The sequence below is a fragment of the Myotis nattereri genome (genome assembly GCF_964212035.1).
Source record: "Myotis nattereri genome assembly, chromosome: 18".
In the NCBI taxonomy this organism is placed as follows: domain Eukaryota; kingdom Metazoa; phylum Chordata; class Mammalia; order Chiroptera; family Vespertilionidae; genus Myotis; species Myotis nattereri.
This window is the reverse complement of record NC_138093.1, coordinates 42,064,817-42,082,004: the sequence shown is the minus strand read 5'-3', so window position 1 is coordinate 42,082,004 and position 17,188 is coordinate 42,064,817. Positions and strand designations below refer to the sequence as shown.

Here is a 17,188-nt window from a genome sequence, read left to right as displayed (position 1 = left end):
GACGATCTCCCGTGGGCGTGGGCATGGGCTGTGGGGGCTGGCACTGCCTGTGAGGGCCAGGCGGGCCAGGCAGAGCCTGCGAGGTCTCCAGGAGACCAGTGCCCACGGGAGGGGCGGGTGGGAGAGGCCGGAGAACGGCCGGCATCACGGGCTCCAGACTGAGCTGCTCCACAGTCAGTTTCTGAGACGAGGGGCTCACGTTGGGGTTTCGGCCGCAGCATCTCACGGGAGAGAGGCCTGTGCTTCCCCGTGACGTAGGCCTCACCGTCAGCCTGGAAGCACTTTCCCTGAGTTAAGGCTCTCACCACAAATAGCGCCTGGAGACCGACAGGAGGCGGCTGCAGCACGCGTGACGCCTGTGACGGACACGCGTCTGCGTCCAGGGAGAGGGCAGCCCAGGGGCGGAGCGGTGGAGGCGGGGGTGGGGGCGCTGGCCTGGTGCCCTGGGCTGAGGCTTGCTGGGCGGTCGGAGCTGCTGTGTCCTGATCGCACAGGCGGTGGGGCCGAGGGGCGGGTCCTTGCCCCCCACTCCAGAGCTGTCTCTCTCTCTGTGAGCCGAGCTTCGCCCCTTCCCTGGGCCTAGCTTCCGAAACCCCGCCTGGGCCGGAGAGGGTGCTGACTGGACTCCAGGTACAGAGGAGAGGAGCCGTCTCTCTTGGTCCTTGAAAGTTCTTTCTCCCCCGGGCCCTGAGCAAGGGACCCGCAGAGGCCCCGAGGCCCCGAGCGCTGCGGGCGAACGCCGCGGGGGCCCCTGCCCGGCGCCACTCAGCATTAGCTTCGGGCGGTAGTTCCTGTGGGCTCCTGGCCGGGCGTGCGCGGATCTTCCTCGGGGAGGCTCAGCCGTAGGCATTGAGCCCCCCAGTGTACTCAGGCTTCCCGTGCTGCCAGAAGAGAGGAAGCTTAGGTTTGGGGGTTTTACTGCCACAGGGACCTTCAGGCAGTAAAGGGGCGAAGCAGGCGTCTAGGTTTCTCATCGACACCCACAGCGTGAGGTGAGGGACCAGGTTCAGATTCTGGCATTTTCTGAAGGAGCAGCAGGGCACACCAGACAGGACGACACACAGTTAGCTGCTGTGATCCTGAAGCAGGTGTGGTTCGCTGGGCACTGCTGGTTGGTAAGACTGTGGGTGAGAGGGACTGGGTGAGCCGCGGACGCACTGTGCTGTGGTTGGCATGGGGTGGCCAGCCAAGTCCACTGCTGCCGAGGACATCGAACACCGGGCCTGAGAGCTCTGGTTGGAACGGACAGGCTCTCCGCGGGTCAGGTGAAGAACGTGCCAGGGCCTCAGGGGACGCGAAGTGAGTCCCAGAGTCCCAGAGTCCCAGAGCTCGCAGAGCCCGCGGAGGGCGGGTGAGAGGAGCCGGAAGGCCCCCGTGCAGCGAGCCCTCCCTCCTTCCCTCCCTGCCAGGCCTCCCGGCGGATGCTGGACGACGAGATGACCGTCAGCCTGTCCCTGCCCAGCGAGTCCAGCATGTTCCACAACAACCACTCCTCACCGCCCAGTGAGCAGGGCTCCAGCTCCACCTACGACCGCATCTTCCCGCTGCGGCCCGACTACCAGGAGCCCTCTAGGCTGATCCGCAAGCTCCCAGAGTTCGCTCCCGGGGAGGAGGCGCCGGGTGAGGCTGAAAGAGCAGCAGGGAGCTGGGGGCGGCCTGGCCGAGGGGGAGGGTGGGCGTGCCACGGGCTGGTCAGCGGGAGGGGCCCACACCTCCCACCGAGCGCCAGGGCCCCACCTCAGAGGTGGAAGCCAGTGAACAGAAGGGCTCACTGAGGCGTTGGGCCGGGAGCCCCCTCAGGTGGCCGAGGGAGAGTGCCGGGAGGGGCCTTCCCCACACCAGCGTCTGGGGGTGCGCCCAGGACCGGGGCCCCTGGAGGAGGAGCAATGGAGGCTGCGGGGCCCGGGGCCTCGGCCTCCCCACCCAGACCTGCTTCCCTTGGTGAGCTCTATCGCTCACACAGATTTCCTGACGAGCGTATTTCCCGGCTCTTCTCAGTAAGAGCTCCTCTTGGAAAAGCAGTGCCCGCGGATCGCATCCAGCGTTTTCGGAAGTGGCTCTGGAGCGACATCGGAGGGGCTGCTGGGCCCGCGGGGGCGGGAAGGTGCTCAGGGGAGGGATGGAGCGACATCAGAGGGGCTGCTGGGCCCGCGGGGGCGGGACGGTGCTCAGGGGAGGGATGGAGCGACATTGGAGGGGCTGCTGGGCCCGGCGGGGGAGGGAAGGTGCTCAGGGGAGGGATGGAGCGACATTGGAGGGGCTGCTGGGCCCGGCGGGGGAGGGACGGTGCTCAGGGGAGGGATGGAGCGACATCAGAGGGGCTGCTGGGCCCGCGGGGGCGGGAAGGTGCTCAGGGGAGGGATGGAGCGACATTGGAGGGGCTGCTGGGCCCGCGGGGGCGGGAAGGTGCTCAGGGGAGGGATGGAGCGACATCAGAGGGGCTGCTGGGCCCGGCGGGGGCGGGAAGGTGCTCAGGGGAGGGATGGAGCGACATCGGAGGGGCTGCTGGGCCCGGCGGGGGCGGGAAGGTGCTCAGGGGAGGGATGGAGCGACATCGGAGGGGCTGCTGGGCCCGCGGGGGCGGGACGGTGCTCAGGGGAGGGATGGAGCGACATCGGAGGGGCTGCTGGGCCCGCGGGGGCGGGACGGTGCTCAGGGGAGGGAAGAGAGGAAGCTGCGGCCTGAGCCTCAGGAGGTGCTGCGCGAGGGGCATGGCCTGGAGTGCGGACAGGCGGCAGGAAGAGGGCGGGAGCGAAGCGAGTTCCCAGGCTGGGCAACGTAGCTGGTTTCTGAACCTAACACCCCTCGTATTTCAATGTTTTCTTTCAAGTTAGGGAGTGTCTTAAACTAGATCCTGTAATTTTAACCAGAAAGCGTTTCACGACCTAAACTAGGTCATTAAGCCTGGAGTGGTGCCTCACAATGAAGGAAGATGCTGTTAGAGCTCCCGCTGTAACCTCCGCCTCACAGGCCATGGCCGCGGGGATAGCGTCCCCAAGGTCACCCAAGGACATGCTCGCGGTCCTGTGGTCTGAGAAAGGAAAGGCGCGATGGTGGCCGCTCCAAAGCCACGAGGAAGCCTCTTGGAGCCCAGCGTGGAGACGGGGCTAGGGACCTGCCCCATCCCCCGTCTCTCACGGGGCCACCCCGGGAGCCTCAGAGCCTGGAGCGAGCCCTCCGCCGTGTCTTCCAGGCTGCAGTGGCCTTGCCAAGCCAGGCCCGCCCAGTGGCCCCGAGGGCGCGCCCCACTACGCAGAGGCGGACATCGTGAACCTGCAGGGCGTGACCGGGGGCAACACCTACTCCGTGCCCGCCCTCACCATGGACCTGCTCTCGGGGAAGGACGTGGCCGTGGAGGAGTTCCCACGGAAGCTGCTCGCCTTCAAGGAGAAGCTGGGGGAAGGCCAGTTCGGGGAGGTGAGTGGCTCTGAGAGGGGCATCCAGTCCCGGCGGCCCACAGGCCGCGGTGAGCAAACATGGCCCGAGAGCGGAGTCCCTCCACGGGGACCCGCCTGCGGACGCCCACCATGCCTCCCCGCGGCTCCCCAGGAAGCCGGTGTCGGGTCACCGCACCTCTGCCCAGCTCCGTGGCTTCCTGGGCCCGCTGGCTTCTGTGTGGGAGTTACAGCGGGCAGGTCACCAGGCTCTCCAGGCCCTGAGAACAGTCGATATGTTCACATTGGTAGGGGTGACAGCGGGCGGGGGCCCGCAGGAGGTGATTGTCTCGTAAACTGTCCTGACACTGTTCTCGAGGGCCCCCTGTTCTCCCTTCATGGGACTTAGTGTACAAGGGCCCGCACAAGCCCGCCCGCCCGCCCGCCCGCGTCCCACAGCAGCCCCGGCCCGACTCGCAGGCCGAGCCGAGGAGGAGCAGCGGGCGGGCCCTTCCCTCTCCCGTCAGCCTCCTCGTCACCGCGCCTCCGAAGGTCCGAGCAGTGGCCACCCACGCTCCCGTGGTGACGCCTGGTTAACGGGTGGGGGGCTGGTTTCAGGTGCGGCGTGCTCCCCCTGGGGGGGGGGGTGGTGCTGCAGGAGTCTGAGGCCCTGCTCCTGCTCTCCGTCCTCACGCTGCCCCGAGTGAAAGACGCAGGCTCGTTGTGCTGTTACGGGACCCGCACTTGCAATGCCAGCCCTGTGCTAAGGGATCGTCTTAGGGGGGACACTGCCTGGCGTTGGTCTGATCCACAAAGGTTCAAGCGTGTAGCGGCTCGCACGGGTGGTGAGCCCTCCGTGGTGGATGCCGTGCTGCGGATTCGTTCACTCACACACACCGTGTTCCGGGCCATGGACACGACCTGTAGGAAGCAGCACACGTCCTGTTGTTTTTATAAGTATTGGGGCAGTAGATGTGTCCATGCATCTATGCGCCTGGTTGTTGGACGTGCGTGGTGAGCGGCCGTCCCTCCCCGGGAGGCGCCGCGGAGGCTGAGCCGCCTCGGGAGCGCTGGCGCTGAGACGCATGCCTTTCGTCCAGGTCCATCTCTGCGAAGTGGAGGGGATGGAAAGGTTCAAAGGCAAAGACTTGGCCGTGGATGCCAGCGCCAGCCAGCCGGTCCTGGTGGCCGTGAAGATGCTCCGGGCAGACGCCAACAAGAACGCCAGGTCTGTGGCTGCCTTTTGAGTTTCCTTTATGTGCTTCATCCTCAGGTCAGGTCAGGGACACCCCGGGACACTTCTGGGCAATCTTTTCTTTGGAGAGGGTAGGTCTGTGAGCCACCTCACGTTTCCATGGTTACGCGTTACCTTCTACCAGGCCAGCATCCTCACCTTTGTTCTCCATCTCCCTCTCAGAAAGGCACATTTCCCACTGGACTCGCTACCTGTTCACTCCCTGACCGTCCGCACGGCCTGACCGTCCCACGGATGGCCGTCCGAGTGGGCGCTCCTCAGCCATTGTCCACAGAGCTCCCGAGTGTCCTTACTGCCGTCACCACGCTCCTGCTCAGCCTTCTCCGTCCTTCTTTCCATCTCCGTTTACTTTCTCACTTTTCCCCTCTTTTGTGCTCCTTTTCTTCTATGTCCAGCAACCCCCACAGTGAGAAGCTACCTCCACTTGGAAAAGGACCATGACCTCAAAGCGGAAGGATCCACAGTCCTTTAGCCGTTTCCCCAACGGGGACCCTCCCCTCCATAGATGGCAGTCTCGCTGAGACGCAGAGTGAGAGACAGTTTCTTATCCCTCCTCAAACACCGTGAACTCCAAACAGGGCGAAAGGGTACAGGAAAGGCCTTGCAAACGGCAGGATGGGGGATGGAGAAGAAAAGCCAGGGAGAGAACTGAGAGGGGCCGGGACTTTCACTGAGAACTCCAGTGTGAGGGACACGAGCACGAATGACAGATGACACCTTGGGTCTCATCCAGCGATGGCACCCTCCCCCTGCGTCCACGCCCACTGAGCAGTGGGGGGCGGCCGGGGCTCTGGCCCCTGTAGAGCCATGGGGACCCCTGTTTGGGGTTGTTGTACTTGACGCGGTTCGGGGGGTGTCCATTGATAGAATTTTCCTAGAAAACTCCCAGGAGACTTAACCGATCTGCTCTAGTCATTTGGGGAATGTGGGCTGGTGGTCTCCCCGACCCCAATATCGCTGTGGGAAAGGGCATAGCCACTTTGTGACTCGGGCGGCTGCCACCAAATACACGAACAGTTACTAGTCGTGGCCCGGTGAGCACTTGTTTTGAAATAACCGCATATTGCCGCCCACATCAACTGTACGAAACCGTGTTGATGTTGGGACCGGCGCTGGGCGTGCCTGCATCCAGGAAAGCCAGCAGGAGAAAACGCAGAATTGCCAGGTGGACCCAGGGTTTCTGCTTTATTCATAGAGTGGCTCCAGGGCCCTTCCTAGGGGTAAACTGCTGTGCTCGTCAGACGCGATTTCGGTGAAGAGTTTAACTTCGTGAGCAGTTCTGGGCGGGCGTATCTGATGCAGCCGGGGCACCTCTCCGCGGGCAGGCCTGTGGCTGGGAGCAGGCTTGCCGCCGTGACTCCCAGTTCTCGCTCTCAGGCCGCAGTGTGGCCGGGGCTCGCTCCAGGCTGTGAGGGTGAGGCAGCCCGGCGGGCGTCCTCTGTCCTCCCCAAGGCCGTCTGGGAACCAGGCTCATGCGGGGGGACGGGCGCTGTGCCACCTTCGCCTCCTGCCTGGCTCTGGCCTCTCTGGGCTTATCCTCGTGTCTCTCTCGCCAAAGGAATGATTTCCTAAAGGAGATAAAGATCATGTCCCGGCTCAAGGACGCCAACATCATCCGCCTCTTAGCCGTGTGCATCGCCGACGACCCTCTGTGCATGATCACCGAGTACATGGAGAACGGGGACCTCAACCAGTTCCTCTCCCGCCACGAGCCGCCCAGCTCCAGCCCCAGCCAGGTGCCCACTGTCAGGTAACAGCTGTGTCCCTCCCCTGTCTGCCTTCCTGGCACTAACCTGGTCTGCAGACGGGGAGCAGCGAACCCCTCAGCTCGCTGTGTCTGGATGGGGTTGGCGTGTGGGGAGTAGCCACGCAGGGAAGAGCAGAGAGCCACGTGGGGGCCGGCGTTGGCTGGAACCGTGCAGACTGTGCACTTGTCACGGCTCCTTCTGTCCACAGGCGACTTTCTCTCTTGTTTTTCCTCAGTTATGCCAACCTGAAGTTCATGGCGACTCAGATCGCCTCCGGCATGAAGTACCTTTCCTCCTTGAATTTTGTCCACCGAGACCTGGCCACACGGAACTGCCTGGTGGGCAAGAACTACACCATCAAGATCGCCGACTTCGGGATGAGCCGGAACCTGTACAGCGGGGACTACTACCGCATCCAGGGCCGTGCCGTGCTGCCGATCCGCTGGATGTCCTGGGAGAGCATCCTGCTGGTGGGCGCTGCGGCCCGGGGGGGTGGGGGGGGTGGGGGGGGTGGGCGCCGCGGCCCGGGGGGGGGGGTGGGCGCCGCGGGGTGGGGGGGCGGGGTGGGCGCTGCGGCCAGGGACTCCCAGGCCGCCGAGGCAGCCGCAGGCTTGGTGTCTGCTCAGATGGGATGAACTGCTTTGAGTGCTAATTGTTACTTTTTGGCACTTGCCTATTTCTGCTGGTAAATGTGACATGCTCACTGTAGAAAACTTGGGGAAAAGGGTTAAAAATGCACCCATGGTGGTAAGGGATTTAGTATTTTTCCCCTCTCTCCTTTCCACCTACTGAGTGGTCTTCATTAGTTTAGGGAATTAAAAAATCATTTAAAGAAATGTTATCCACACAAAATAGTTCTCTTCCAAATTAATTCCATAACCATATTTCTAATTCATTATTTACACTGATCTCTATATTTTTATTTTAATGATTATCACCGTTTACTTTTTATTTTAAGTTCATCATTCTTTGTTTTATAATTTTTATTCAACTCTTGGTCTTCTGGACCATGGGTGGGTAAGGGAGACTTCTTTTTCCAAATGTCATTTCTTCTGACCATCGGCCCTGAGCCCGGGTCCAGGGGAGGCAGCCCTGAGTGAGGCACAGGTGTCGGGGACTGCCCGGTCCTCTCAGCGCCTCCGCTGGCCATTTCAGAGCCCCGGGGGCAGGGGGAGGGGGGCGGTGGTCACTCAGGTTGTGAGACCCCAGCCCCTCCTGTGGGCAGGTGATTCTTATTTTCTCTCCTGCCCCCATCTAAACAGGGCAAGTTCACCACAGCCAGTGACGTGTGGGCCTTCGGGGTGACCCTGTGGGAGGCCTTCACCTTCTGCCAGGAGCAGCCCTACTCCCAGCTGTCCGACGAGCAGGTCATTGAGAACACCGGCGAGTTCTTCCGGGACCAAGGGAGGCAGGTGAGGCTGGGCTGGGAGGCGGGGCCGGTGCTCTCTCGGGGGAGAGAGGGGGCCTGGCTTAGCAGGACAGGGTGGCTGGAGGACGGGCCACCGGATGAAGTCCTTTGTCACGAATCATCCAGATAACGTGAAAGACCAGCTCTTGCCCAGGCACCATGCACACACTCTGCTTCTGTGTCCCCCCAGGATCCTTGGGGGGCAGGAGGGGGCAGGTCAGGCTCCTCACCAGCCCAGACATTCCAGATCTTACAATAGCTAAGATCTGGGCTGTTTCCAGGTCTTAGCTATTGTAAACTGTGCTGCTAGGAACATAGGGGTGCATATGACCTTTCTGATTGGTGTTTCTGTTTTTTTAGGATATATTCCTAGAAGTGGGATCACTGGGTCAAATGGTAGTTTTTTACTCATTTTAAAATATTCAGTGTAAAAAGTCCACCATTTCCTACTGGTAGTGAACCAATACATTCTGATCAGATGCCCAATGGTTGAGTAGTGAAGTCAAATATTTGACGAAAGCCCAGGCCAAAGCCACATATCACCACCCTGTTCTGAGTAAGCTCCTTGCCTCTAAGCACAACTTTAAATTTTCAATAAAAATTTATTAAATTTGCTCTGGCCAGTGTGGCTCAGTTGCTTGGGTGTTGTCTTGTGCACTGAAGGGTCGCCAGTTCGATTCCAGGTCAGGGCACATGCCCAGGTTTCAGGTTCAATCCCTAGTAGGGGGCGTGCAGGAGGCAGCCAGTAGACGTTTCTCTCTCTCTCTCTCCCTTCCTCTCTCTCTAAAAATCAATAAACTAAAAAGAAAAAATTATTTAACACATTAACTTTCTAAATGTAATTTATTAAATTTCTATTTTATTATTTTATATTACTACATTTTATTATGTAAATACTAGAGGCCCGATGCACAAAATTCATGAAAGAGTAGGCCTTCCTTCCCTCCGGCAGCCGGGACCCGGGCCTCCCTCGCAGCCCCGGCTTCGTCCGAAGGTCGTCTGGAAGGACGTCTGGTCTAATTAGCATATTACGCTTTTATTATTATAGATGATATGAATTTCCAATTCATATTTTACTGCTTTCCGTCGTATGGGTAGAACTTCGGTGTGTGAACTGTGAAAGTCTGGGTTGGCGCGCATGCGGCCGTCTCTCCCACTGTCCCTGCCAGGGGTCGCCCAGCCTGCGTGCCGTCTCTGTGCCTTTCCGATGGCACCGCTACCATCGCTCCTTCCCGAACAGAGTGGATCTCATTCAGGAGAACTTCAGCGACATGAATTCTAGCAGGAATTTTATACGCAGGGCCCGTCGCTTAGGCGAACCTTACATCCTTTGCATGCAATTGAAAGTGCGTAGAAGCCTATAGAGCAATCATTTCAATACTGAGAATAAATGTGCTTAACATCTTTGTTTGCAATTTGTCTTAAACGGTGGAGAATTTCCAGAGGGCACTTTCCTTGGAGGCCCATGGTCTAAGTGGACCCCGGGTTCTAACCACTTGACCTCCAGTCTGAGATGTCATTTTGCTGCCGCCTGGCCTTTGGGCTGGTGGTAGGGACCCCAGAGCAGAAAGTCCTGCCGAAGGGACAGGGACAGGGACAGAGACGAAGGGGGCGGGGCCGACAGGCTGTGGGCCCCTCGGGACGCAGTGACCACCTCCAAGACGGTGGAGGAGGGCGAGTCAGTGACGATGCAGCAGCTCCCCCTCCCCTCTTTCTGAATGTTCTCTTTTTTTGTTTCTAAAGACCTACCTCCCACAGCCCGCCATCTGCCCCGACTCCGTGTACAAGCTGATGCTGAGCTGCTGGCGGAGGGACACGAAGCACCGGCCCTCGTTCCAGGAGATACACCTGCTGCTGCTCCAGCAGGGCGACGAGTGACCACCTCCCGGGCCCGGCCGCCCGCACGCCCGCGCCCACGCCATGCCCCGCGCCCACGCCACGCCACGGACCGAGTGCATGCGAGGCAGGCTGTCCCTTTCCTCCCGCCCCTCGTTTCCCACCGCTCCACCCCCCTGTCCACCCCTGACCCATATATACTTTTTTTTTACATTAAAGAACTAAAAAAGAAAAAAAACGCTAGGGCAGGTAAAATCCAGTAAAGAAACCTTCATTGATGTACCAGTGTGGAGAACAAAGCTAGATAATTTAGATAATTTATAAAGGCTAAATATGCTTATGTTTATAAATGTGCAGGTTCTACAATATTTTTTTTATGTTGCCTTTAAAAATAGTTTCAGAAGTAAAACCTTGAATACTAATGTCTTAGGAACCCAGAGATCAGGTTGGGGAAAGCGCACGGCCAGTGGCGCCTCGGACTGGGCTCGGCCCTCGCTCTGTGCGTCCCTCTTGGGTCCAAGTAGCTGTCACCTGTTTGAAAACGCGCCACTCTCTGGAATGGGTGTTTTGTTCATTCGTGGGCAGGGCTCAGGGTGGAGGTCTCTGTGCCTAGAAACAGACTGCGTAGGAAGGAATTGTATTGTGTGGAGGTAGGAAGGGCTGTCATTGCAAACAAGCCCGCGGACAGCCCCGTCTTACTCACATGGCCAGGTGTGTCTCAGTGAGGCCGCTTCTGAATCCGTAAAAACTGCTGTTTCGATAGCTTTACCTCGACCCTTTGGTTCATCTTCTCTAAAGCTGCCAACTGTTTTAATAAATGGCGGGCGGGGTTCCTCAGGCGTGTGCCATAGGGAAGTGCCTGCTCCGAGGGTTCCTAGGGGCCGCCTGGGACCAGCGAGGGGAGCGCCGCCCCCTTTGCCAGGGGCGCGCAGGATGAGTGGGCTGAGGAGCGAGGGAGGCAGACGTAGCGTGGACCCCAGAGCAGTGATGTGTGGACGGTGCTTGGTGATCCTCTGCACAGGCCACGTGTGATGGAGAGAAAGAGGGAAGCCTGGCTTCCCAACCTGTGGGAACAGAAACCGGTCAAATCGAGTCCCGTCAGAATGGCTCCCGAGCTCCCTACCCCCCACACCCCAGAGTCAGGGGACAGCAGTGAAGGGAACCCCAATTTCCACTAAGGGGACACAAGAGAAGACGGCAGAGGACACGGCTCAGGCTCAGGAGCAGCGTGACCCCTGGGCCTGCTTCTGACGCCCTGTGTCCCTGCTCAGCCCCCAGCCTTGCTCCAGGCCATGGCAGACGCCTCACCCCCGCTCCCCAGGCACTGGCAGGGCCTCTCCTTCCCCCAGCAAACGCCCTTCCTGTCGTGTCCTGGGACTCGGTCTCCAGTCTCTCCCTCGATGAACTGGAGGATCGCAGGTGGGGAGTCAGGACAGTGGCTTGGGGAGCTTGACCCGTTTCTGCTTTGAGCAGCTGTGCCATCTTGGACAAGTCTGCCGCCTGCACTGTGTCTCCTGGTCTGTGAGCTGAGAGTGCTGCAGCGGTGGCCGCGAGGGCTCCCAGTCCCATGTGTCCAGTCTCGCTGGGAACCTGCTCACCTCCTGCCCCGAGAACTGTGGTCGGCAGGAGGTTGTCAGGGAAGTTGCTCCAGCCGCACTAGTAACACTGCCACGTGTGCGCTCCCACGCCCGTCAGACACCTGCAGGGCCGAACACGCTCGCTTCCCCCTTGGGACTTGCCCCTCTCTGCTCACAGGTCCGTGTTAGCGTCACGTCCTATTGAGAGTCCCCAGAGAAACAGCGGATAGGAGACACACACACGTTTCTGATTCTTATAAGGAATCGGCTCATGGCACCATTTGTAGGGCCGAGCAGAGACCCAGGAGACTGTGGTCGCCTCTGAGGCTAGACCACCGGGGCCAGTCCGGGGAGGAGGCCGAGGAGTCAGCTCAGCTCAGGCGGAGCGGACTCCTTTCCGTCCACCCGAGCCCTCATCACAGTGGGTGCGGCCCGCACACTGGACAGGCCTCTGCCTTCCTCAGTCCGACACCCCACAGCTAATCTCGTCCGGAAGCAGCTCTCAGACACCGAATAACGCTACCCTGGCACCACAGGGCCCGTAGGGTGAGCAGATAAGATCAGTCATCACGTTTCTGTAGAATTCAAGGGACTTGAGCACGACCCCAGCGGGGCCCAGCCGGCCCTGCCAGGACTGCTGGGGGCAGGAGGGCGGCATTTCTCCCGTCCTGCGCCTAACTTTTCTCCTCTGCTTCTTTCCCACATCCTGCCTCAGCCCCTGCATTTCATGACCCCGCGGAGAGCAGTCCTATTTAGAAGGAATGTGGGGTGTCTCTGTTCCCCGGCTGTGGGCGAGAGAGGTCATCGGCTCCAGGTGGCTGGCAGACCATCATTGCGTCCTGTTAGCCTTTCTAAATGTCACCTTTATTCTGCATATGGAACGTTTTCCGTCCAGGTGGTGGTTTTGGAGTCAGATCGGAATGTCTGTGTAGGCGGGTCAGTGTCTGGGTGCCCGGCCCAGACTCACCTGCTCAGAAAGGACTGGCCTGGAGGCCGGAGGGGGCTGTGGTGTCAGTGTGGGGGCAGGATCGCCTGCAGGTGCCCGAGGTGTGAGGAGCACAGGACGGAGGGGGTGGCAGATGGTGAATGAATGTGCGTGTGGCTGAGCGGAGGCCGGTGGCAGGAAAAGGCCGCAGGAAGGAGAACGGACCTCGCATAGGTGGCTGCGAAGGGTCGGGAGCCAGACAGACTCCGGCGAGGGTGAGACTCTGTTCTGGAGACGGAACTAGTCAGGGCAGAAAAAGTAAGTGTCGTGAAGATGAAAGGAGGATATGTATGGAGAGGAGGAATTCTGGATGATGAAAAAGGAGACGTCAGGGGCAGCGTGAACAGAAGGGAGCTTTGCAGAGCCCCTGAGAGAGAAGTTCCTCGTGGGCGTGGCCCACGGTGCCCGGCAGGGAGGCCCTTTCATTCCCAAGGAAGCAGGTGGCGGAGGTCTGGGCGCCTGTATCCTCAGCTGCGGAGCCATTGGCTCCGCCCGCCGTGGACCTGGTTCCCAAGAGCTGTCTGGGATGCAGACCTGGGCCTGGGGAGCTGGCAGACCACCAGCTGGCTTTGCGACCCATCTCTTGCTTCTGTTAAGGGATCACTGCTGGGCCCAGAAGGGCCACAGACACAGGGAAGCATTAGGCTCGAGATCGGTCTACTCAGTCTCGTTTGACACCACGCAGAGGTGGGTGCGGGTGGAAGCGCTGTGTCGTTCTCCCTCCATCCAGGCTTCCGCACCAAGTGGAGCGCAACCTTGTGTTTTGTGTCAAAGGAGAACAGAGAGGGAAAGAGGAAGAAGTTTCAAGGAAATAGTCTAAAACAGAGTAGCATCTGCTTTGCCCAAAACTATAAAAAAAGTGAAGAAGATTATAGTTAAGCCTTAAATTATTCTTCAAATAGGACTGCTAAGTCCCTGATCCCAAGTTGAATTTAGCGTAGTCCTGCCCTCTTCGCCTTTTCCGTGAGACCTCTGACCTCTGACCTGTGGCCTGGCAAATGGCAGGTCCCTGAATGCTTCTGGGAGTTACAGATCCTGGTGTATGTTGGGAAATCCTCCTGAACAGAAATTTAACATTGTTACGAAGCAGATGAATGTCTTTTCCACTTGGTAAATGCATTGGAATGCTTCCCAACACGGGAAGAAGCCAGAATGGTTAATGAGGACTGGATTGCTGGCATTTTGAGTTCTCTGCTACAATCAGCTGCACTACTTGGTAGGCAATTGTTTCTAAAACTACTTATTTCAAAACATTTTAAAACTGGCAAGAAGTTGCAAAACTAGCACAGAGTGGCCTCACCCTAATGCCAGGCTTTCCCACTGGTAACATCTTACGGAACCATCACGCTTTCCAAAGCCAGAAAACGGACAGTGGTCTAATATTAGAACAACCACAGATCACACTCAGATTCCACCAGCTTTTCACCTGCACTGATTTTCTCTGGATGGGTTTAACCCTTGCTGGTTTGTAACCTGGCCTTGCTTGGAGGCCTCGAGAAAGACACCATCTGGATACAAATGTACAAACTCTTAAAGAGAATGTAACAAACTCACTTGTTCCTTTATCACCGAGCATTATCCTGCCTGGGCCGCGCACGTGCACGCACCTGCTGACTTTGCTTGGCTGTTTAGCATCTGGAACCATCAAGAACAACTTGGAAGAATCAGGCAACACAGAGAACAGTGAAGACCTGACATGGCTTGCTGGCTAGAGAATCTATAATAATAAAAGTGTAATATGCTAATTAGACCGGATGTCTTTCCGGATGACCTTCTGGACGAAGCCAGGGCTGTGAGGGAAGCCTGGGTCTCAGGTGCCAGAAGGAAGCTGGTGCCGGCAGCCGGGGAAGGCCTACTCTTGCACGAATTTTGTGCATCGGGCCTCTAGTCAGGTATGAAGGGAAATCCAGGCAGTTCCTGCTGTTTCTACAGCAAGGAAGGATCGTAATTGTGGCAGAGAGAGCACTCCAGAGTGAACCAGTGTTTTGGTCAAGGAGTAGGTGGCACCGAGTTACGGCCCCAGGGCACCTTGTGGGAGGACTAGAATACAGTGGTACAGACCCTAAATGTGATAAACTATTTTCAGAATAGTAGAGGTTTCATTTGCCTAAATATCTGTTCTGAAATGAAATAAACCACACTAGACCAAATTAAATACTAATTTCAGGGGGGAGGGGAAGGGGTGGCTGGTACTGGGGCTCCAGTTCTGTGGCTCCCAGCTGCGAGGTTTGTGGCGGTGTCTGAAGTGCCCTGTTTAGGACTCACCAGATTGTAACTTGTTTACCACTGCGTCCCATATCCTGTAAAGTTCCTGGCCCAGACTCGCCTGCTGGGCACCCCATACATGCTTACTGAGTGTTGTCTTTGAATGAATCAAATATAGAAACAGAAACTTGTCAAACTGCATGACTGTGGTGAATTGGGGAGAACTGCTCTGCTGTGAGATAGAGGGTTTTTCACTTGAGGAGAGAGTAGAAAGCGCCAGAGCTTACTGGTGGAGAACAGACCCATCGGTGGATGTCCTGTGTGTGCCTTATTCTTTGAGGTCTTTCGACAGCATTTCAAGGTCGTTCTGTATAAGGCACCCTGTCCAGAGCAGGCACCAGACTCTGGCCCCAAAGTCAGCCCTTGGGAAACAAGTCTTGCCGATGTCTGGTCAATGACCTCCAGGACTCTAAAGGGGCAGGACCCGTCAGCCCGAGCTCGCCGAGCTCACGGGCATTCGGGACCCGCAGGTACCAGCACAGGGGGGTTTGCGAGGTTTGAGGGAAGGCACCATGGGGTAGGCAATCACTCCGAGTGAAAACTTGTTTTCTTGAAAAGAGGCTGGGAACTAACGGAAGGTGTGAGCATTCCTACAAACACACCGAGTGTGCAGTCTAGCTGCTCACGTCCGCCCTTGGCTATCCACGCCGCCCATCCCGCTCCCCTGTTGTCTGTCTGTCCATCCGTCCGTCCGTCCGGTGGCTCTGCTTCTGCTGCAGCGAGGAGCAGGCTTCCTGGGGGAGGGCACACCTGGGCTGCTCTGTGGACTCTGGAGGGCCATGTGGCTTGGCAAGGGGTAAAGAGAAAACTGACTTAATTTCTGCTTAAAACTATTGTAGTCATTCCAAAATAGAGCATGTAAGAATTCTCTGTATTAGAAAAAGAACGAGATACCAATTGTATATTTTCTTTTCTTTATTTATTCTCTGTAAGTCTGATAATGGTCAACTGTAAATAACAATGATTAAAGAAATATGCGCCTGATGGTGGTTGGAGCCTTATCCCTCTTCCCCCGGGGCCTCGCCTCCTTCCCAGAGAAGCACCGGGCGCAGGTGGGGGGGGGGGGCGGGTAGACCCGTTCATGGGGCGGGCTCAGCAGAGGGCTGCTGACCGGGCTTCTCACAGACCAGCCCGCTTTGCTGGCAGAGAAACACCTCGGTCCCTGGCACAGCCAAACTCAGGAGCCGGGGTTCTGTGCCGTCAGACAGTCCGAGGTTAATGGGGGCTCTTTACTGTCACCAAACTGCTTGCTTGGCTCACAGAGGTCCCTCCTAAATCCAAGCAGGGTTTGTCCGGGCTCCCCCTGCGGCCCCCCATCCCTCCCCCCCCCCCCCCCCCACACACAAAGAGCAACAGCTCCTGAACAACCGAATACTGACCGGCTCTGAAACAGAGATTTGGACGGAACCACCCAAACAGCGCCTCCTGCCTGCCCTGGAGGGTATGTTCACGCTCCATTGTTCCGCGGAAGGTGGGCACGTTCTACCAGCAACGGGGGTGGTGTAATGGGGCGACCCGTGGAGACGACCACCAGGGACTCAGATCAAGATTTAGGAGCCTTTATTGAGCTGGCCAGTGACTACAGTTACGGCGCCCTGCCGAAGCAAGGGCTGAACAGCAACGCCGACTACAGGAGTTACATTTTATTATTACCGACTACAGGAGTTACATTTTATTATTAAAGTCTGTGCAGGCCCAGAGAAAAATGTGTCTTTCAAATTCTGGGCCCCCAATATGGCGGGAACTCTCTTTATACTTTTCCCAGTCCTCTGTCTCCCAAATTTGGAATGACACTCCGGGCCTTCTGAGAAAGACGGCCTGCGTGCTGGGAAGGGGCCATGAGACCGTATCTCCAGGCCTGGCCGGTGTCAGCACTGACAGCTCTGTCTGGGGCACAGTTTACCGCCTCGCGGGAATGGGAGTAGTCTTACTTTCCTTATGATTTAAGACAGAAGCCACACTATCAGGGTTAAAATTTCAAACAGCAGTTTTTATATAAGATGGATACTTCAGTGGGGGACGGACATCACCCAGAGGAGGCCACGGTGGTGGGGGACGGACATCACCCAGCGGACGGCCGGAGGCTGCAGAGTGCCCACTCCGTCCTGTGCCGGCGGACGGCTGCCGCCCACAGTCCCGTGTTTGAAAACCGGCGATTTTTGCCTGTTTCCACATCAGTCACCCCAAGAGCACTTCTTAGAGGAGGAGGAGTGGGCGGGCGCGGCGGTGAAGGGGCCCTCAGCCCGGTGCTCAGGTCAGGAGGGACCAGCAGGGGGCAGTGCCACACGCCAGCTCCAAACCGGCCTCCCCGTGATGGGGGGCTCCGCCGCCGCCGCCCCGGCGACCTTCCCCGTGATGGGGGGCTCCGCCGCCGACGCCGGCGCGCGGCCAGAGACGCGGTCCGAGCGCGGCGCGGGTCGGGAGGTCCCCGAGGGCGGCCGCTGCCGGGCGGACGGGGGTCGGGGTGCGGCGGGGTGGGGGCAGGAGGGCTGGAGGCGGGGTCATCTGCGTGGCGGCAGAGCGCGGATTGGCTGGGGCTTGGCGTTCCTTGGCCCCGCCCCTCTGCCTATCTCACCCCACTTGGTCCCCGGAAGCAGAGGGCACACGGCGGGCTGCGATTGGAGGGCCCAGAGCGCCGTCTGTGACGCCAGAGGAGGCGGGGCATCCCCGCGCCCGGGATCTGATTGGAGGACGTGAATGGGGCGTGGAATTCCTGTGTCACCGAGTCCTGATTGGGCGG

At 58.6% G+C, this 17,188-nt stretch overlaps 1 protein-coding gene across 1 annotated transcript in view; it reads left to right on the top strand.

Moving 5' to 3' along the window:
• Positions 1–10,192, top strand: part of DDR2 (discoidin domain receptor tyrosine kinase 2) — a 63,184-nt gene extending 52,992 nt beyond the window's left edge. The window contains exons 11-17 of the mRNA XM_081112935.1: positions 1,410–1,620; positions 3,194–3,417; positions 4,475–4,602; positions 6,188–6,379; positions 6,613–6,847; positions 7,640–7,789; positions 9,529–10,192. Of these exons, the coding sequence (XP_080969061.1) occupies positions 1,410–1,620; positions 3,194–3,417; positions 4,475–4,602; positions 6,188–6,379; positions 6,613–6,847; positions 7,640–7,789; positions 9,529–9,663 (1,275 nt within the window). The 3' untranslated portion in view covers positions 9,664–10,192. The remainder of the gene's footprint in view (positions 1–1,409; positions 1,621–3,193; positions 3,418–4,474; positions 4,603–6,187; positions 6,380–6,612; positions 6,848–7,639; positions 7,790–9,528) is intronic.
• Positions 10,193–17,188: the final 6,996 nt, after the last annotated feature.